This window comes from Mustela erminea, chromosome 19 (genome assembly GCF_009829155.1).
Source record: "Mustela erminea isolate mMusErm1 chromosome 19, mMusErm1.Pri, whole genome shotgun sequence".
Classification (NCBI taxonomy): Eukaryota; Metazoa; Chordata; class Mammalia; order Carnivora; family Mustelidae; genus Mustela; species Mustela erminea.
In genome coordinates this window covers 16,227,758-16,248,925 of record NC_045632.1, presented here as the reverse complement: position 1 = coordinate 16,248,925, position 21,168 = coordinate 16,227,758, and the positions used below count along the sequence as shown (strand labels likewise).

Sequence of the window (21,168 nt, the reverse complement as noted above, 5' to 3'; positions counted from 1 at the left end):
TCGGTGTCCTGGTTCTCTCCTCATTGCGCCTCGCCCAAATCTGCCTCCCTCCCAACATCCCTGGGATGGGGGACCCAGGTGAGGTCGGGTAGATTAGGAGGAGGTGCTCCTGGCACCCCCGCCCCCTACCCTAGCCGGGGAGAGCGGCCTCTTCATCTTTCCATCCCTTCCCCCCAGGCCCCAGCTCCTGCCTCCCCCCTCACTGCTGCTTGCTGCAGCTGCAGCAGTCCGTTGCCAGGGCAACCACAGCTGGCTGGGCGGGAGCCCCCTCCACCCCATCCCCCCTCTCCTTTCCGGCGAGGCTGGGAGGAGCTGGGACAAAGCCAGAGAAAGGCGGGGTGCAAGGGGGGGGAGATGGAGGGAGAGGGAGGTCAGACCAGCTCCAGCTGTTAATCTTGGTCAGTTCTCCCTCAACAAGGCCCCCACCTCCCCTTCCTAGCGATGCCCCCCAGTTCAGCCTGGAGAACGAGGCAGTCGTGGGCAGAGGGGTCAGGCCCAGTTTAATACACAGAACAAGTTAATTCACAGCAGAGGCAGGCAATAAAGGAGACTCGTTTACAAGGGGGGGGCATGCCTGGATTGGGGGAGACCCCCAAGCCCACCACCTCCCCCACTTGCAGTCTCAATTTCCCTTTTTTTTAAAACCCGAACAACAAACACACACAACCACAAGAAACAACCACGCCCCCTCGCTACCCCCAAAATGGCCAACGAGGGTGGCAGGGGGGCAGCCCGGCCTGGCCGGTGGGGAACTGGAGCAGGGGAAGGAGGAAAAACTAGTCCGTTGCAGAGTCTGTGCTTCTCATTCCAGCAGGCGCTGGGCAGGGGCCGCCCGGCCCCCCCAGCCAACGCCCACCAGCCATGGCAGGCCCCAGCCACGGCAGGCAGAGGGCAGGGCGGGGCTCTCAGGGAGGGACCAGGAACGGAGTTCAAAATCATGGTTCACGTCATGCAGTATCCACGGTGGGCACCATTGAGGGGGCGAAGGTGGACACCACACCCACCTGCCCTGGGCACAAGGGGGGAATGGTGCCCATTTGGGGTGAGGAGGTGGGACAGCTGCAACTCCAGAAACTGGGGGGTGGGGCTGCTAGGCAGGAAGCTGGCATAGACTGGTGCCCAGTGGATGCGCTCAGCAGTGCCCCCTCCACCGGGCCAGGCCTTATAGGACTCTTTGTATATATTAATTTCTTTTTTTTTTTTTAACTTTTTGACTTTTTCTTTAGAAAAACGCTGTGTCCGTGCCCGGGCTGGCATCTACCACCCCTCATGCCCGCCCAGAGGCGGGGTATGGCTTTGAGGGGAGCAGAAGCCCCTGGTGCCCATTTGCCAAGGGATGGGGAAGGAGGGAGGAAGGGAGAGGGGCCCTACTGGGCCCACCAACCCACAGGGCAAACATTCCACTTGCACAGAGGGAAGGGGATGGCCCAGCCCCCTCTTGGGCTCCCCCCATCCCCCTCCCGCTATGGGGCACTGAGGGCAGGGAGAGCGTGGAGGAGCTCCAAGAGGCAGATCAGGAAGCACCACCCCAGAGGTCCAGGTGAGCCAGAGCCAGGCCTAGGTGAGAGTGATGTAGGCAGAGGCCTTCTCTTTCAGGTGCCGAAGACAGAGGTGACAACTCCAGCTCCCTGTGGTGGGGTGGGGACAGGGAGTTAGGCCCTGGTCCCAGAAGGGCTGTCCTGACTCCCTCCCAGCCGGCAGCCCCGGTCCTGCGTCTTCACAGGCAGGAAGACTACTTTTCAACACCACCCCCCACCCCGCCTGTGGTGCCCACCTCTTCTCTCACCTTCCGGGGGCTCCGCCATGGGGGGACTCAGGCAGTACATGTGGTAACCCCGATCGCAGTCATCACAAAACAGCAGCTGGTCCTGGGGGGTGAGACCCGCCCAGCTGGCACCCTGGGGGCACGGGCACCAGAAACCGGGGTGGGGGGGCTGGGGCAGGGGTAGGTCAGAGGGGCTGGGGAAGCTGGGCCCTCCCACAAGAAGGGGCTCCGAGATCTTTGCAGAACACCCCTGAGGTCGTCCCGTTGGCAGCTCCTAGTCTGGGTCTTATAGATTCTGTGGAACACTTTAACAGGACACCCAGATGGCCTGAGACTGGCTCTCGATGCCATGGATGAGGGTTTGGGTCCCCGCTCTACTGACGTCCTAGCTGGGTGACCTCGGGCCAGTCATTTCCCCTCTCTGAGCTCGGTTTCTTCTCTGTGAAGTGGGGACCAGAGCACCTACCTCTGAGGGTGGTTGGGAGGAGTCAGAGAGCGACTAAGCGCTAAGTGCCGGGCTCAGTTAATGGCCACTAACAATAACAATAATACAGGTTACGTGCGCTCCCCACCGAGGGGCTGCTCCCCAGGGAGGAGCTCCGGGGGAACGGCCTGAGGCCCCGAGGGCAAGGGCTGGCGGGGGGGGGGGGGGGGGGGGGGGGGGGGCGGGGGGGCGTGGCCCGGGGGCGGTGCGCACTCACGTCGTTCTCCGAGGTGCCGCACAAGCTGCACGACTTGCACTCGATGCACTGCCAGCGGTAGGTGCGCACGGCAGCTGTCATGTTCACCGTAAACTGTAAACATGAGGGGTGTCCTGGGGGCCGAGGGGCAGGGATGAGGTTAGGGGTCATCGTGCCGCTGGGGGCCACTGAGCCCAGGGGAGGAGACGGCTCCCCCCCAACTTCCTCCGCCCTGCTCCCGGTGCCCAGCGACCACAGGCTGCCGCTTCCGTGGCCACCAGGCTCCTACCCAGCCACCATGGTAACCACATTCTGCTCCCCGGAATACCATGGCAACCGCATTCCATTACCCACAGTGCTGTGGCAACCACTCTCTACCACCCACAACACCCGGGCAGCCACATTCTGTTAACCACTGTGCTGAGGCAGCCACATTCCATTACCCACAGCAGAATGGCCAACAGGTTCTGTTAACCACAGTAACGTGGCAACCACAGTCTCCTGGCCACAGTGCCATGGCAACTACCTGTCACAGTGGGGTCCCCACACTCTGGGTTCCCTGCAGCCCCAGCCCATTTTGAAGGAGACCCCAGCAACCAACTTCTTCCTGACACTTCCGTACAATGCCGTCCCACTGCCCCGGTGCCAAGACCCTCTCAGCCATTACCCGAGGGCCCCCACAGCTACAGGCCATGGCACCCAGTCACCATGACAACCGTATCCCACGCACTCCCCTTAATACCATGACAACCACAAGCCATTCCCCACTGTGCTGAGGCAACCACAGTCTATTACCTACCAGCCCACCCTGGGAAGCCACATTCTGTGAACCACAAGCCCGTGGCAAGCGCCACTGGTTATCCACAGTACCCAGCTAGTGGCCATCCATTACTCATTATCATAGTCTGCTATCCACAGTGCCTCGGCGGCCAGCTTTCAGTACCCCTCGCCATGAGAAGCGCGGGCCACTGCCAGTAATGCCGTGACCACCACCTCTTATTATTCCCAGAGCCCTTCTGGCCCCCCTCAGTTTCCCGCAGTGGACTCCACTCCACCAGTTCCGGGTCGTCCCCCATCCTGCCCCGCCAGGCTGCACTACTCTGCCTTCCTACCCTCCAGATCTGGACTCCTGGGGTGCCCTCCTCCCTGGCCCCCAGCAACCTCGGGTGGGGTATCACCTGATCGCCCACAGTCAGCACAGGAGATGAGGTCCTCGGGACACCCCGTCTTCTTGGAGCCACCCAGGCAGAAGTCACAGTAGCCGTTGGGGATGACAGTGCCGTCAGGTGCCTTCTTGGCTGAAAGACAGCAGGGAGGGGTTTGACGCGGACAGGCAGGGGCACCTAGTCAAAGGCTGCTATAGAGGTCGGGGCAGAGGGAGGCGTCCCTACCTGTGTGTTTCCTCTGTGCCTCAGGGACCCAGGCCAATTCTTTGTAAAACTCTGGGGTTGGGGGGACAGAGAGAAGGGCTCTCACCATAGGCAAGGCCCCCCCCCTGCCCCCAGCCTCCACCCCAGCGGTGGACCCCTTTTTCCAGGCACGGGGGAGGTAAGGAGAGAGACTGGCTACCCCTGAGCTGTGGCCACAAGCAAACAGAGTCGGGGACCCAGATAATTCTCCTCAGGAACCCCAAACTCTCTGAGGACAACTCACACATCCTCTCTCTTAGGTAAAACTGCAAAGAAGGGCTTTCGGAAGAGCCCCAGCTTCCCCATTCACACACCCTTCTCCCAAACCAGTGCCACCTGAGCCCCAACTAGATGAAAACCGGGGCCACCACTAGCCAAGATCTGGCATGGAGACAGACGGACATTGAGAAGAAAAATCCTGAACACAGAGGTGCCTGGGGGTGGAGCGGGGACGGGATGAAGAGTCTGCCCTCTCCCACTAGGAGGGGGGTGGGAAGACAGTTTCTCCCCTGGCAGAGCCTCCCCCGAGCCCTCCCCCACCCCTCAGCTGTCAGGGCTGGCACGGGGTTGGCACGGGCAGGCGCCGAGGGCTCCCGGGCCACGGACCCTGCCCCTTGGCCCAATCTTCGCGGAGAAGGGAGAAAGGGAGGGAGGGGAGTTATCTCTCACCCCCCTCCCCAAGCTCTAATTGAAACAATAAATCAGACCCAGAAATATTATGCCCGGCCGGGAGCGAGGGAGAGATGGTTGGTTGCCATGGCAACCCCAGAGCCAGCATCCCCATGGTCGGTGGGGGGAGGGGACCGCTGAGCTGGAGATTTTCCAGAAATGTCTAACGTGCCCCCTCCCTCCCGGGCTCCTCAGCCCCCACTCCCAGGGTCCCTCACTGCCCCACAGCCCGCCTGCCTGCTCACGTTTATGGTTGTTTTTCCGGTGGAAGGGCAGGGCGTGGCGCTCGGCGTTCTCCTCCCCCTCCTCCTCAGCCAGGTGGGTGTGGGTGTAGTGGTAGCTGAGCCCTGGCCGGTTCTTATACCGTTTCCCACAGACTGGAGAGCGAGCAGGGAGGGCCCGTCAACCCTCCTGGCCCCTGCGGCCTCCACCCTGGCCTCGGGGATCACGCCTCCCCCCTCTGCCAGAGGCCTGAGCATCCCCTCCCACCGGGCTCTAGAACAGGAGGGAGGGGGCCAGCGGGGGAGAAGTCTCTAGGCCCCACTCTCTCTCTTTCCCCCTCTTCAGAAGGACTCACTATCACAGACATACGGCTTGTCTCGGTCCTCCAGGGAAGCGGTGTCCTGGCGTTTCCGGAGACCCCCGATGCCGTATGCCTGGGGGGAAAGTCAGGGTCAGCAGCCAAGAAAGGGAGGGAACTCAAAGAACTTTCATCATTTGAGCCCAAAAGGTGAACTGTGGCTCTGCCACTTCCTAACTTCCTAACTTCCCCGACCTCTCTGAGGTTCAGTTTCCTCATCTATGGCATGGGCATAAAGACGGTTCTGACCCACTGTACAATCTCAGCTTTGCAAATGACTTAATAATATCCGAGCCTCAGGTTGCTCATCTGTAAAATAGGTATAAAATACACACACACACACACACACACACACATACACACACACCCCTTCAGGCTGCTCTGATGATTCAGTGAGGTCAACCTGAGGCAGGGCCTAACCATTGTGCATGCTCAGTACACGGGATCTGTCCCTGAAGAGAGGGGTGATGAAGAAGAACAGGGGGGTAAATACCTTTCCTTTAGCTCTGTTCTTCCTCCTGGGAATGTCATCCTCCAAGTCTTCCACCTCGAGATCATGTGGAAACTCCAGCAGCTGCTGTTTCTGGGCATCAGGAGAAGGGAGATGGAGGTCAAGAAAATGTGGGACACCATCCTGCTTCGTAGGGGTTTTGGACACAGCTGGAGACTGCGGGGAGCAAGGGAAGTCAAGAGGTCTTCCAAAAAGAGAAGAGGTGTGGAAGGATGGAGACTTAGGATGCCCAAAAGCCCTAGGGAACCGGGGGAGATTGCTGAGCAGGACTAGGATGAGCCAGGGCAGGTGGCCGGGGGTGAGAAGGCAACTGGGGCCCCCGAGGGTGGTCCCACCTGGCAGTCCATAATGGTCTCCTCCTCCTTCAACTCAATCTTCTTCTCCCCAGTCTCAGCACACAGTAGCGCCTCAAGAACTGGCCCTTCCGGGAGGCCGCCCTCCTTCTTCAGGGGTGCCTCACAGTCTGGGGACAAGGCCAGGGTGGGGTCAAATGGGGAAGTTGTCCCTGGAGGAGTCCTCAAACAGCCCAGTTCAGGGAACTAAGCCCTTTGCTTCGAGAAAGAGGCTTTCCCACACTCAACCAGTAACAAGACCCAAAGATACAATCATACATACTGGGAAGGCTGCCGAGACCCTGGGAAAGACCCAGCCAGACCCTCAGATCCACTCAGACACACTCAGAAGGCACTGTCAGACCCTCACTACACGTGGATGCAAATGGAGAGATACAGATACTCAACCATGATGCACATGGGAGATACAGACTGATCATCTTAAGACAGCCAGGCACACAAAGGAAGAGATACACCCAGACACGTGGAGGAAACACATCCAAGCCCTTGGATACACCCAGAGACAATCAGAAAGAGACATTAAACCATCAGTACTCCCTAGATCCACATAAGGAAGACACAGCCGGACCCTACCCTACACCTGGACACACAGGTGGAAGAGACAGACACACCTAGAGAGAATCGCTCGGATGGTTACAGGTGAACATAGGGGAGACGCAGTCCTTCTGAGGCAGATAGACACACCCAGAAAGACATAGCCAGATATACTTCAATACACCTGCACCCACACAGACCCTTGGATACACCCAGACAAGGGACAAGAAAGTGCCAGTGACTCTGATAACCCTTGTCACATCTGAAGTAAGGAAGCCTTGACTCTCTGGCTGGACAGGCACGCGTGGGCAGAAATATACCTAATACACCAGCCACTAGGGGAAGAGATTCTCACAGACATTCCAAATCATCTGGACACTCAAAGAAGAGACGGCCAGACACCCTGATCCACCCAGACACACTCAGGAACCGCTGGATACTGGGCTAGACCAGACACACACAAGACCAAATAAACCCTCGAGTACTCCTGGAAACACCGAAAGACAGAGACTCTTAGATACACTCCACTGAGGATGGAAAGACACTCCGACCCAGATGGACACTTGCAGGCACCCATAGGAAGAAATACAGCCAGACACTGATATATCCTGGCTCACCCGGGGAAGATCCACCCACTCTGCCCCCCATATACCTCAGCCCAAGGAGGAAAAGTCCAAGCCCTTAGCCCAGTCACTCAGAGAAAACTGGGGAAGGTCTGGGCTACACCCAGATACAGACCTGCAGACCCTCGCTATGAGGGAAAGGTAAATGGTCAGATCCCCACTGGCATCACCACACACTTATCAGCGTGGTCTCAGGGCACTGATGAGGCCACCCTGGGCACAGCTTGAAGCTCCACCCACCAATCTTGTACTCGCAGGGCCGGAGTCTGGGGTCCTCCAGGATGTTGAGTCTCCTTTTCTTCCTCCAACAGCGCGCTGGGTATGTGTAGATCTGTCCAGGGGCCAAACCTGGAGTGAGAAGGCCAAAGGGCCAAGGGAAGGGCCATGAGAACACAAGAAGGCGGGCTGCCCCGCCCTGCCCCGCCCCCATCCTCCTGGCAGGTACCAGGACCGCGGTGGGTCTTTTCCATCCAGATGTAGCAGTTGTTCTGGGCCACGCCAGTCTGAGAGTCGAGGAAGGGCAGGCGCAGGCTGCGCTCGGCACACAGGCGCGCGTTGTAGCTGCGGCAGTGCTCGATGGCCTCGCGGTAGAAGTCCTCGCCTAGGCTGCGAGTGGGAGAGTGAGCAGGCGAGTGGCTGTCAGCAAGGGCAGGGGCACCTGGCGCCCAGTACCCCTCTCTCAGTGCACCCCTCAGGAATGGGTGGGGAGACTTCTCCAACCTCACCACTCCCCTCCTGTCACTCCTGGACTCAGGAACCCCCCAACCCAGGGCCCAAGCAGGCCTGGAACCAACCAAGTAAGATACACACAATATAGAAACAGACAAAAATACACCAGGACCTATCCATATATGCATGTATCAAAATACACAACACAACCAAACCACACAGGATTCACACACAAAGAGAGACATATCCCAAAACTCACAAAGGAGAAACAGACAAATCTCACATATGTGCAAAAAGATATCTACTGAAAAAAACCACAAACATCAAAGTCACCTAGTGTAGAAACAGACACATCACACATCTATCCATGCACAAATACACACATCTCCAAAGACACACAACATAAACAAAGCACCCTCACAAAGACACACAACATGCAAACAGATCGCACACACAGCACTACACAAGCGCATCCAAAGACACACAGAGATACACAAATATTATGAGAAGAACGTTAAAACAAACTACCCACACATGCACTTATATACCCAAGGACACAACAACAAACAAACCACACACACACCATATCCAGGCACACTATACAAAGAAATCACAGATTCACACAGGACAGGCACACACACACAATCACAAAGATACACAATATAGAAACCAACATCTAAAATACCACATAGTCACACAAAGATACACACATAGACAACATAGGAATAGAAAAATGCACCCATATTCACACAAAAATGTACACATAAATACACACATGCCTACCAATCCAGACACAGAACACCAATGATGCAGTTTTAAAGGACATGTACACACACTCAAAGGCCCAAATATCCAAAGATACCTAGTGTAGACTAAAATAAACACATATCCACATACACATTAAAACAAACAAACAAACAAGTGACACGCACTCCACATGCCAAGACAAAGGTAGTGTGGGCTTCACCCAAGTTTACCAAGGCTCCCGCACCCCCAGACCATTTCACTCTCTCCCCAACCCGGGGGTCGCGGGCCGGACATGACCCCCTTCCCCCGAAAAGGACCCGAAGAGGACTCCGAGTTTCTCCACACCCTCCGCTCCTCCAGGAGCAGCGCATCGGACACCTTTCTTGCCAGAGACCCACAATCACACACGTTCGCACCCCCGCGCAGCATGGCCCACAGTGACAGCCCCCCAGGCACCCCATCGGCCCCACCCCCGGCCGCCACACACGCACACACACACACACGGGCGCGCGCGCGCGCCCACGGAGACCCGCCCGCGCGCCCTCTCCCGCCTTCCGCCGGCCCGCAGCACCTCAGGGGGCCGGGGATGACCGTGGCCATCTTGCTCCCCGGGTCCTGCCCCCAGCAGGTCCCCGCCGGGTCGGTCCTCCCAGCACTCCGGCGGGCGCTGAGGCCGCCCATCCATTCATTCCCGCGGGGCGGGAGCACCGGGGCCACAGCCAATCACGACGGCAGGGCGGGCCCGCCCGGGCCATGCTGGGAGTGGTAGTCCCGGGCCTGGGGGCCGCCCGGACCCCGCGGAGAAGGGGGCGCAGAGGTGAGGCCCAGGGAGCGCACACGGTCACTCACACCCGCCCGCTCTTACGCGCATCCAGTGTCCCGGGCATCCACTCACACATGCACACCTGGACTCGCACACACCCACGTACGGCAGTTTACACACACATTCACACGTATACTCACAGCCTCCCACGCAGACTCACGCACACTTCCCTCCCACTTTCACAGACTCACATACATTTACACTCACACAAACACTTCGAAGCCATGAGACGTAGAGATACCTTAGAGGTGCCCACACAAACGTCCCCACCGGCAAGTCTGCACTTGGCTCCCTGACACGTCTCCCTCCCTCATCCCCAGCGCGCGCGCGCGCGCGCGCACACACACACACACACACACACACACACGCCCCCAGCTCCGGAGAACCCTATCTGTCCCACACGGGCGGTCCCTCTCACAGCGACCCCGCCCTGCTCCAGCGCGTCCTTCCTCAGGCCTGGTTGCTCCGCGTTTGGAAATAGCCCTACCCACAACTTGCAGGTTCAAATCCTGGCTCTGCAACTTCGATGGCCATGTGGCCTTGGGCAAATGACTTAACCTTTCTGGGCCTAAGTTTCCTCATCTGTAAAATGAGGGTAACACCTCATTGGATTGTTGTAAGGATTAAATGAGTAAATATGCACAAAGTGTTTTTATTTTTTATTTTTTCCCATGCCCGGTGTGGAGTCCACCCCATAGCTCCGGGAAATCCAGACCTGAGTTGAGTTCAAGAACCTGTCGCTTGGGGCACCTGGGTGGCTCAGTGGGTTAAGCCTCTGCCTTCCGCCCAGGTCCTGATCTCAGGGTTCTGGGATCGAGCCCCGCGTTGGGCTCTCTGCTCAGTAGAGACCCCGCTTCCCCCTCTCTCTGCCTAGTTGTGATCTCTCTATCAAATAAATATATAAAATCTTAAAAAAAAATAGAATCCGTCACTTAATGGACTAAGCCACGCAGGAACCCCCATAAACGTAAAAGGCATCCTTTCTTTTAAGTACCTAGCAGGTAGTAGACGTTCAGTAAATTCACTCCAGAGGATCTGATACGCAGTTAGATGTAAAATGGTGATAGCCAACCATTTCTAGAAAGAATAATGCCTGACACAAGTAGATGCTCAGTAAGTTTTTGTCAAATGATTAAATAAATATACTGAGTACCCACCATGTGCCTGACACAGTTCTAAATACTTCAACAGGAGTAACTCCTACAATCCTCATAACGATCCTCTGAGGGGATGCTATTTTTATGCCTATTTTCCAGATAAGCAATGGGAGGCAGAGGGAGAGGAAATTACATGCCCTCAGCCCCCGGCCACGGTTTGAGGGTGGGACTAAGAGAAGGATTCCCTCCCCTGGATATCTGTACCAGAATGAATCCTACCTCCTTCTTTCTCCCACTATCACCCACATAGACTGCACCCTAAGGGATCCCCAGACAGTGAGCTGCCCCACCAGGCCACACCATGGCTCACCTGGAATTCCCCCTGGTCCAAAGTTTAAGCTCCAGTAAGAGCCCCCTTGTATCGCCCCCCCATGGATAAAAACGCCCACAAATGTCCTTGTCCACCAGGGGGCTCTCCAGCTGACAGAGAGGCAGACTAGCCTTCACCTCTTTTGTCACTTGATGCCTCCACTTACTCTCTGGTGAGAGACACCCTCAGTGTCTTCCACACTTATCACTTCTAAACACACACACCCTTAGTCTTAGACCCCTTCCACAAACTCTCCCCCAATCTCCCCCAGGTAAGGCCTTGACCTTCTCCCTCCCCCACTCCCAACAGGACCCAGTGGGTCTCGGCTTCACATCTGGCCTAGAGTAGGTGGCAAGGGGAGTAAGTCAGGGATGCTGGTACCCCCAGGCTCATGCTGGCCTCCAGGCTCCTATACCGGCCACCCCACACCTCACCCGCAGAAAGCCCTCACACGCCCCCCTCCCTGCCCATCAGCTCAGGTCCCAGAATGCCCTTGCCACCTTCCTCTTACACCTCCCACCACCCTCACAGGTCCCCCAACACATTACACTTGCTCCCCACACCTCCAGCCTCAGACACTCCACTCCCTCCTGCCCCACCCCAGAACACTTACATCAGTTTGACCAGTTTGGGGCCTGAGTATAGAATATAGCCCATCCCCTCCCTGGTGGCCCTTGTCTAGCAGCACAACTGACCCGCAGAGCTGACACCAACTGACAACTCCCTCCCTTTTCTTGCCTCTGGTCACCTTCACAGATCCCTCTTCCACACTTGAACTCCCTTGCCGAAGCAGTCCTCCTCGCCCTAGCGCCCACCCTCATCCCTGCAGACCCCTCAAAAGGTGAGAGCAGAGAAGCATGCTACCACTCCCACCTAACCTCATTCTGGCCTCCAGGCCCCTGTAATACCCCACATGGACAGTGGACCACGTGAGAAACCAATATTGATGCTACTACTAATAATTAGTGTATTTAGGCAGAGTCAGGCTCTGTACCAAGTGCTTTACAAAGACCACAACAGCCCCTTGAGGTCATAGGCACTGTTATGATTCCCCAATACACAAATGGTAACACTCAGGCTCTGGAGGAGGGGGAGAAGGGGAGTGAATTAATAGCAAAGGATGAGGTTTGAAACTGGGCAGTCAGAACCTCTGCGCCTGCACGGTCCACTCTCCCACCCTCAAGAGGATTTGGCTCTCACCTTCCTTCAGAAGCCAGTTCCTACCCTCAACCCTCAACCTTGCTTGCAGACCTTTCCCAGGATGAGAGCAGAGAAGGGCAAGTAATGGCTCTGGCACTCCCATTCCAGCGCTTCCTTTGGCCTCCTCCGAAAGGTCTGGGCTCCAGGGTCAGGGTGAGGAGGCCAGAGTGCCTGGAGATCCACCAACCTGTACAGGAACCCTGTCCCAGCCCGCTCGAGGGTGTTCCTCATAGCAGACACATCTGTGTGTGTGTAAGAGAGTGAGAGGGAAGCAGAAGGTTGTCACCATCACACACCTCCTCACACTGACCCCAGTTCCGCACACACACCCTGTATGCTCTCTGGCTCACCGCAAAGCCACGCATGTGGGCGCGTGCCTATTGACACCCTCCTCCCCCTCCTCTCCCAACAGGCCCCTGCCAGAAACCAGAAACCACTGGAGGCCTTGGGTCCGGCCGTGAGACACAGCCCTGGGGAGGGTGGGGGGCGCTCCCGCCCCTTCTCCCTCCCCACCCGCCAGCACGCGTTGCTCAAGGTCAAGGCGGCGAGCGCTACCGGTTAGGGGAAGCGGGGTTGGGGGGCAGGTCGCCCCAGCCCCTTTGTGCGGCGCCGCGGGCGTTCGCCCTCCGACTCCTCCCCCAGGCCCGGGAGGAGGGGGAGGGGAGTGCCGCGCTCGCCAGCCGAGGAGGGAGGGCGGGAACGGCCGCGCGCCTGTCACTCTGAGCCCGCTGTCACCGCCAGAGGAAAGGGGGTGGGGAGCGCTGGGACCCGGGAGTCCGGGATCCCGAAGAGGGAGCGCGAGAGAGAGATAGAAAGAAAAAAGAAGAGAGGTGGCCAGAGCGAGGGATGGCTAGGACAGGGGAGGGATGGGACAGGGCTGGGCTTGAACCCAGGCGTCCAGGTTCCCAGCTGTCGGGCCCAGGAGGAAGCTAACGCTCGGAGGAGGGACGCGGACAGGGAGAAAGGGAGGGAATCCCCCGAGATTGAGGGCGCTGCCAGCATCCTCTCCAGAGGCATCCGGTCCCCAAGAGGATGAGAGATGCTCTTGTTAGGTGTCTATGGGCAGGAAGAAGGAGCGATCCCACGGTCTAAGCTGACCTGGTCGTCAGAGCTTCTAGGTCCTGAAGACCGGGGGAGGAAAAAGGGGAGACAGGACCCCCGACGTCTCAGCTCCCACCCTGCGGTCGCGCGAGCCGAGGCCCCAGAGAAAGAGGGGGGAAAGAGAAAGGTTCTGATGTGAGGAAAGAAGGTGGTTAGGACCCCGGAGACTGAGGTCTGGACTTAAGCGTCCGTACTCCCAGCCCTATGCCGGGGCAGGCCCCGCGCCCCCGGAGGCGCGGAGGAGGAGAGATGGAGGAGGAGGAGAGGGAAGCCCCTACCCCCACTCTGGGTGGGGAAACAGCCTCCGCCACCCCCCAGCCCGCGCCACATTCCTTCACTGACAGCGACAAAGAAGAGACGCCCCCGCGACCCTGAAGGGGCTCCCGCCCCCAACCCCAGGGGACAACAAGGGGCGGCGGGTCCCCCCAGGGGTGGGGGGGCGCTCTGCGGTTCCCCATTAAACTACCTTCCGAGCGCCGCGTCCCCTTCCCCAGCGAGGGCGGGGGAAGGGCCGGGGATGGGGGCAGGATGGAGGGACGTGGACGGCGGGGACACTCACGACTTGAGCGGGTTCTGAATGGCGGTGGCCATGGCCCGCTCGGCTGGGCCGCCTCCGGCCCGGGGCGCTGCTGCCGCCGCGCGCGGGCCCAGCCCGGCCTGCGCCGCCCGCTCTGCCGCCCAGCGCGCTACGATTTCATTCATTCTTGGGGCTGCGGCGCGAGCCGAGCGGGGCGGGCCGGGGGCGGGGCTCGGCCAATCCCCGCACCTCCCGGCGCACGACGGGACGTGGAGTCTAGGGGCGCGCGGCGGCGCCCGAGGGCGCCCCTGGCCGGACTACACGTCCCAGGGGGCGCCGGGAGGACCACACGCCCATTGGCTGCTGAGGATACAGGGCGGGGCTGGACTCGTCCCAGAGCATCCTTTACTCCTCCCTGAGGGTGCTCCATTCCCATCTCGGGCTCTCCATCCTCCAGGACCCGTCGGCGTGGGAGCAGGTGGTCCCTGGCCTCTGGGTCTCCTCTGGGTATGTGGATGACCCGAGGATCTGTCGTGTATCCTTGTCTGTGCTTGCGGGTCTGGTGTCTCTTCTGTGTAAGCCAACGTGTAGACAAGCACAGGGGTTAACCACTGCCTTTGTTCACTTATTCAGTGCCTGCCAGGTGCCAGGCACTCTTCTGGACACGGTGGCATATAGCAGTGACCCAACAAAGTCGCTGCCCTCAAGGAGCTGACCTTTTCATGGAGAAAGACAGATAGGTGATAAAGAAGAAAATAAAGAGACAAAATCATTTTAGAGAATTATGAATGCTATAAAGTTGCTTCTCTGAGGAGATGGCATTCAAGCTGAGACATGAGAAGTTCCAGCCAGGCAACAGGAGGGGAAAGGGAACGAGCTTTGACAAGGGAAAGACCAGTAAGAAAGCTGCTGTGACTGGAGGGGAGTGAGCGAGGGGAGAGACAAGGTTGGGGAGAGAGCAAGGACCCAGATCATGTAGAGCCTTGTAGGACATTACAAAGAAAATGGATTTTGTTCTAAGTGCAATCAATCATTGGCTCTCTTCTCTCTCTCTCTCTCTCTCTCTCTCTCACACACACACACACACACACACACACACACACACACACACCAAGCCCATCAGCAAATCCTGTTATCTCTACATTCACAAAACAGATCCAGGATCCACCTAGTCCTCCCCTTTCCCAGCGTCCACCTGGCACCATCCACCACTGTCTTTGCCTGGACAGCTCCCAGTCTGTCCTCCCTGCCGCAGCCAGTGTGGGCTACCTAAAACATATGGCATCACAATGCTCTCTAGCTCAAAACCTCCAGTGGCTTCTTTCACAATTAGAATAAAATGCAAAGCCCTCCCTCTGCCCTCAAGGCCCTACTTGATCCCCTCCGCAACCCTCCTCCAATTTCTGACCTCATCTCCCTCTCCCCTTCCTTTGGCTGACTTTGCTCCAGCCACACTGACTTCCTCCCTGTTCCTGGAAGGTACCAGTCCTCTGTCAGCCACAGGATCTTTGCACTTGCTCTTCTCTCTGCCTAGAATGTTCCTGTCCCAGATATCCACATGGCCCCATCCCTCGCTTTATTCAGGTTTCTCACTAAATGTCCCCTCCTCAGATGCAGCCTCAGGTAAAATGGCCTCCCCTATCACCCTGTCCTCTCAATTGCTTTTTCCTTCAATACTTATCATAGTTTGTCATCATTTAGTAGACCTGTTTAGTTATTTGACTTACTATCTGTCTCCACCCATTAGAATATCAGCTCTGTGAGGGCAGAGCTTGTTGTCCCATCCGCTGCTGTCTTCCCACTGCCTAGAACAGGGCCTGAAAAGTAGTAAATGCGCAATAATTATTTGTTGAACAAATCAGCGGATCAAACAGACGTTTTGCTCCATGTCTCTCCCCACCTTCTAGCTCTGAGGCACGCAGCCAGCAAAGGCGGGCTCCAGACTGTGCCCTCCTGCACACAGACACGAGGACAGCCTGAACGAATATACTGTATTAAGGAAAGCCCCCAGCAGGGTGTCTGGAGCTAAAGACGAAGAGAAGGGAGAGGTTCACAAGCACCTTCACTCCTTTCTAGACTATTATAGTCCCTAGCTCTGAACAGGAAGGCTGGACACAGAGGTGCCGGCTCTGCCCTGGGCTCTTAAGCTCACAGTCTGGTGGGATAACAGATGCACCCCCACACAGTTACAGCCAAGAGGGGAGGAAGTGCAGGCAGAGGGGTCAAGGCTGGGGTAAGAAAGCACAAGAACTGGGAGCCCAGAGGAGGTTCCTAACCTGGGCTGTGGGTCCGGGAGGGGTTTTTTGGAGGAGATTCCAAGGAAATCCTTTCAAGTCGTGACCCCTTGCCCTCTCTAAGCATGGAATTATTGTCTGTTCTGACATCCTGGAATGCTGGTGCCCAATCTTCCTGTCACCCAAGTGTTGGGGACACTGATCCTGGAAGTCCAAGCCTTTGGTCACTTCTCTTAACCCTGGAGCCTAAGGATCTGGCCACCAGAGGGCACTGTGGCCCCAGTCTTTGTCCACACAGGTTGTTCTGAATCCTCAGACCTAGGACAGATACCCTCCTGGTAGTGGGGCCACAGATCCTGCACACCCTCTGTGTGTGCAGACCCCTGGGGGCTTTGCCTGGGCCTCTGAGGGAGGCTCCATTGCTAACCTCCTACCCCACATCCCCTTCTTCCGCACTAATCTTCAGAGTACACAGCCCTCGCCTAAGGTCAGGCAACTTAGGCTCAGAGGGACAACACCCTCACCGAAAGCCCCCACCCATCAGGGCAGGGAGAGCTAGGATTTGAACCCAGGTCTGACTGAGAAACTAACCTCACCTTTCCTCCCTGTGCTACTCTGAGGGGTGGCTTACTGCCTTCCATGTCGGAATCCCCTCAGGTGTGTGAAAATGCCATCCCTGCCCCCCATCCCCCCATGTCCTGGCCCTAGGGATTCAGGGTGCTCTGAAAACAGATCCTAGAATCTATCCGTAGCAAGCCCCCACATCTTTCTAATGACATCAAGGCATGAGAACCACTGCGTTAGTGGGTGAGGACAAACACAGAAGAAACAAAATGCAATTGCAGGGAAGGCTGCCAGTGCAGGGGTGCGGAGAGGTGTGGGGACAGGGGTCATATCATAAGTCTTGTGTTCCCCTGCGGCTCTGTAGGAACCTCCTCCATCTTTCTGGAACTTTCGATTTTTCATCTGCAAAATAGGAGCGAAGTTCCAACTTCCTAGGTGTGTGGGTCCATGTGAAGCACTTAGAGCAGTGCCTGGCACTTTAGCACGTGATAAATGCGATCGATCCTTACATCATAAACTCCTGTGGCTGAACACCTACCAGACACCTCACCCAGGCGGAAGGTGTTACCTCAACAGCCTCGCGGGATGAGTGCGATTCCAACCCTCCCCTCCCCCTCCCAGAGGGGTGGCTTCTGCTGGGAGATTACAAATCCCAAAGTGTGCAATGTGCCGACCCCAAGAACCCTGTGTGCTGTCCTGACATGGGCTGGCTATGGGGGTCCTGGTCACTGAGCAGTCCTCACCCTGCCAGGGTACTGTCTTGTGACCCTCACAACAATCCTGAGACTGAGTTCAAGGTCGGACCACGTAGGTGGGGCCTTAAAACCCAGGGTAAGTCTATTTCCGTGTGTGGTCTAAGGAAATGGTCCAGGTTCATTCTTCTGCATGTGGCTGTCCAATTATCCCAACACCATTTGTTGGAGAGACCGGCTTTTTTCCATTGGACATTCTTTCCTGCTTTGTTGAAGATTAGTTGGCCACAGAGTTGAGGGCCCATTTCTGGGCTCTCTGTTCTGTTCTGTTAAACCATGTGTCTGTTTTTGTGCCAGTACCATACTGTCTTGATGATGACAGCTTTGTAATAGAGCTTGAAGTCTGGAATTGTGATGCCAACAACTTTGGTTTTCTTCTTCAACATTCCTCTGGCTATTCGGGTCCTTTCGGGATTCATATAACTTTTAGGATTATTTGTTCCCTTTCTTAGAAAAAAGTTGATTGTATTTTGACAGGGATTGCATTAAATGTGTAGATTGCTCTAGGTATCATAGACATTTTCACAAGATTTTTTCTTCCAATCCAAGCATGGGACACTTTTCCATTTCTTTGTGTCTTCCTCAATTTCTTTCATGAATGCTTTATAGTTTCTGAGTACAGATTCTTTGCCTCTTTGGTTAGGTTTATTCCTAGATATCCTATGGTTTTGGGTGCACTTGTAAATGGGATCAACTCCTTAATTTCTTTCTTCTGTCTTGCTGTTGGTGTATAGAAATACAACTGATTTCTTTTTTTTTTTAAGATTTTATTTATTTATTTGACAGAGAGAGAGAGAGAGAGAGATCACAAGTAGGCAGAGAGAGGTAGAGAGGGAGGAAGGGAAGCAGGCTCCCTGCCTAGCAGAGAGCCCGATGAGGGGCTCGATCCCAGGACCCTGAGATCATGACCTGAGCCGAAGGCAGAGGTTTAACCCACTGAGCCACCCAGGCGCCCCTGCAACTGATTTCTGTGCATTGATTTTATATCCTGACACTTTACTGAATTCCTGTATGAGTTCTGGCAGTTTTGGGGTGGAGTCTTTGGGTTTTCCACATAAAGTATCATGTCATCTGCAAAGAGTGATACTTTGGCTTCTTCTTTGCTGATTTGGCTGCCTTCTATTTCTTTTTGTTGTCTGGTTGCTGAGGCTAGGACTTCTAGAACTATGTTGAATAGCAGTGGTGATAGTGGACATCCCTGCTGTGTTCCTGACCTTAGGGGAAAAGCTCTCAGTTTTTCCCCATTCAAAATGATACTCGCTGTGGGTTTTGATGATATTGAGGTACATACCCTCTATCCCAACACCGTGAAGAGTTTTGTACTTTGCCAAATGCCTGTTCTGCATCTATTGAGAGGATCATATGGTTCTTGTTCTTTCTTTTATTAATGTATTGTATCACAGACAAACCATAAGAGACTCTTAATGTCAGGAAACAAGCTGAGGGTGGCTGGAGGGGAGGAGGGTGAGAGGGATGGGGTGGCTGGGGGATGGGCATTGCGGAGGGTATGTGCTATGGTGAATGCTGTAAATTGTGTTAAACTGATGAATCACAGACCTGTACCCCTGAAACAAATAATACACCATGTGTTAATTAAACAAACCCAGGGTAAGGAAGCCGGTGGTGTTTTTTTTTTTTTTTTTTAAAGATTTTATTTATTTATTTATTTATTTGACAGCCAGAGATCGCAGGTAGGCAGAGAGGCAGGCAGACAGAGGAAGGGAAGCAGGCTCCCCGCCCAGCAGAGAGCCCGACACGGGGCTGGATCCCAGGACCCTGGGATCATGACCTGAGCGGAAAGCAGAGGCTTTAACCCACTGAGCCACCCAGGCGCCCCCGGGTGGTGTGTTCTAAGCATGATCTGATGCTGTTGTAGAAAGAGCCCCCCCACAGTCGCACAAGTGGGCCAGATTGCTGGGGTGGGTGGGGGACAGAGACCGGGGAGGAGGCTGCAGTGGCTTCAGTGGGAGGAGGGGGTAGAACAGGGGTGAAGAGAGAATGAGCAGTGGCAGAACTGTGGCCGCTGCGACAAATGACAGCAAACTCCATGACTTAAAACAACAGAAATGTCTTCTCCTACTGTTCTGGAGGCCAGAAGTCTAAAATCAGTATCACTGGGCAAAATTAAGGTGTGGAAAGGGTCCCCCCGCCTTCTGGAGGTGCCAGGAGAGCACGCGGTCTGTGCGTCTCCCAGCATCTGGCGGCTTTTCTTGGCTCGTGCAGCCAGTTCTCCAACCTTCAAGCCCGGCATTTTCAAATCTTTCTCTGCTCGTCTTCCTATCATTTTCTCTTCTGTGCATGTGTGTATGTGTGTCAGATTTTGTTGGGCTGGCAGAAAGGGCTACTTAAGATGGCGAAAGTTCCCGCCACAAAACCTGAACTTGAACAGGCGAACAAAGGCCCAAGATGGCGAAAGTTCCCACCACAAGACCTGAGCTCGGACAGGAGAACAAAGACCCAAGCAGGAATCTGAGACCCTCCCCCCCCACCCCCCCGGGCTCCAGTGGACCAATGGGACCCCAACGAGCAGGCGAAATATCCAAATAAGGGAAACTTGCCAAAAGACCCCTGAGCTCCCCTCCAGACCTCTTAAAAGCCCCCTCCTCCCTGCCTTGGGCGCGACTTCCCCCACTCTACTTTCCAGAGTCGCGGAACCTCCCCCCAGTTGCGCACCTCCTCCTGGCGCAACTTTCCTGGCTCCCCTTCTCCTGAGCCCTGAAACTTCACTAGAGAGTGTTTTTAATAAATCTTGCCTTGCACCCACTTTGCTTGGTGTTGTGTTTATCTCGCTGGAAAAAAACTTTACAGATTTCCCTCTGCTTCTTTCTCTATCTCTTTTTTTTAAAAAAACATTTTGTTGGGCGCCTGGGTGGCTCAGTGGGTTAAGCTGCTGCCTTCAGCTCAGGTCGTGATCTCAGGGTCCTGGGATCGAGTCCCGCATCGGGCTCTCTGCTCAGCGGGGAGCCTGCTTCCCTCTCTCTCTCTGCCTGCCTTTCTGTCTACTTGTGATCTCTCTCTGTCAAATAAATAAATAAAGTCTTTTTAAAAAAATTTTTGTTCATTCATTTGAAAGAGAGAGAGATGACACAGCAGGGGCAGCGGCAGAGGGAGAGGGAGGAGAAGCAGACTCCCCACGGAGCAGGGAGCCCGATGCAGGACTCGATCCCAGGACCCTGAGATCATAACCTGAGCCCAAGGCAGAGGCTCAACTGACTGAATCACCCAGGCGCCCACTCTGCTTCTCTCTGAGAAGGACCCTTGTAATTGCTTTGAGCACTCCAGGAGAATCTTCCCCACCTCAAGCCCCTTAACTTGATCACATCTACAAAGTCCCTTCTACCATGTAATGTAATATAGTCTCAGGTTCTGGAGATTAAGACACAGACATTTTGGGGGCCACTTCTCTGTTTACCACACTACCCCATTGAAAATGGCAATCTTCGGGGTGGGGGGGAGAGGGTGATGGGGTTGTGGACATTGGGGAGGGTATGTGAGTGCTGTTTAGTGTGTAAACCTGGCGATTCACAGAACTGTATACCCCTGGGGCTAATAATACATTATATGTTTATAAAAAAAAAAAAAAAGAAAGAAAATGGCAATCTTCCTCCCACCCACTTCCAGACTCTTTGCTATGTTTGATTTTTTCTCTTTGTTTAATTTTCCCCATAATTCTTAGGAGCGCCTGGCTGGCTCAGTCAGTAGAGCATGGGACTCTTGACCTTGGGGTTGTGAGTTCAAGCCCCATGTTGGGTGTGGAGATTACTTAAAAATACCCCTCTCATTGTTATTTTAATTGGCTTCTTTCAGATTACTATTGATAATCCCTTGCATAAATTCCTACCAGGAATGTTTTTGTTTTGTTTTGTTTTTGGTGTGAACTTTTTTTTTTAATTCAAGTATAATTAAGATACAGTGTTATATTAGTTTCAAGTAATGAAACAATGATTCAACAACTCTATACATTTCTCAG

The 21,168-nt window shown here is 55.4% G+C and overlaps 1 protein-coding gene across 8 annotated transcripts; it reads right to left on the bottom strand.

The window, feature by feature from the left end:
* Nucleotides 1–319: 319 nt before the first annotated feature.
* Nucleotides 320–13,864, bottom strand: DPF1 (double PHD fingers 1). Of its 8 annotated transcripts, none has more exons than XM_032325935.1 (12): nt 9,112–9,528; nt 7,570–7,730; nt 7,365–7,472; nt 5,950–6,077; nt 5,597–5,686; nt 5,101–5,179; nt 4,769–4,900; nt 3,837–3,887; nt 3,624–3,743; nt 2,467–2,579; nt 1,787–1,898; nt 322–1,628 (listed from the first exon to the last, which is right to left on the bottom strand). In XM_032325935.1, the coding sequence occupies exons 1-12, from the start codon at nt 9,219–9,221 to the stop codon at nt 1,558–1,560; spliced, it is 1,275 nt and encodes a 424-aa protein (XP_032181826.1). In that variant the 5' UTR covers nt 9,222–9,528; the 3' UTR covers nt 322–1,557. The 8 variants fall into 8 exon arrangements, with proteins under 8 accessions (XP_032181827.1, XP_032181826.1, XP_032181824.1 ...); XM_032325933.1 differs by lacking the exon at nt 9,112–9,528 and adding an exon at nt 13,691–13,862 and having other exon boundaries at nt 323–1,628; XM_032325940.1 differs by lacking the exon at nt 9,112–9,528 and adding an exon at nt 9,605–9,672 and having other exon boundaries at nt 325–1,628.
* Nucleotides 13,865–21,168: the final 7,304 nt, after the last annotated feature.

Excerpts from the sequence above, each read along its gene's own strand:
- DPF1 (XM_032325933.1), bottom strand. The coding sequence starts at position 13,833 with ATGAATGAAATCGTAGCGCGCTGGGCGGCAGAGCGGGCGGCGCAGGCC. Across the intron at positions 3,744-3,836 it reads GGCACAGAGGAAACACACAG|CCAAGAAGGCACCTGACGGC; the intron begins GTAGGGACGCCT and ends GCTGTCTTTCAG. Across the intron at positions 2,580-3,623 it reads TGCTGACTGTGGGCGATCAG|GACACCCCTCATGTTTACAG; the intron begins GTGATACCCCAC and ends CTCGGCCCCCAG.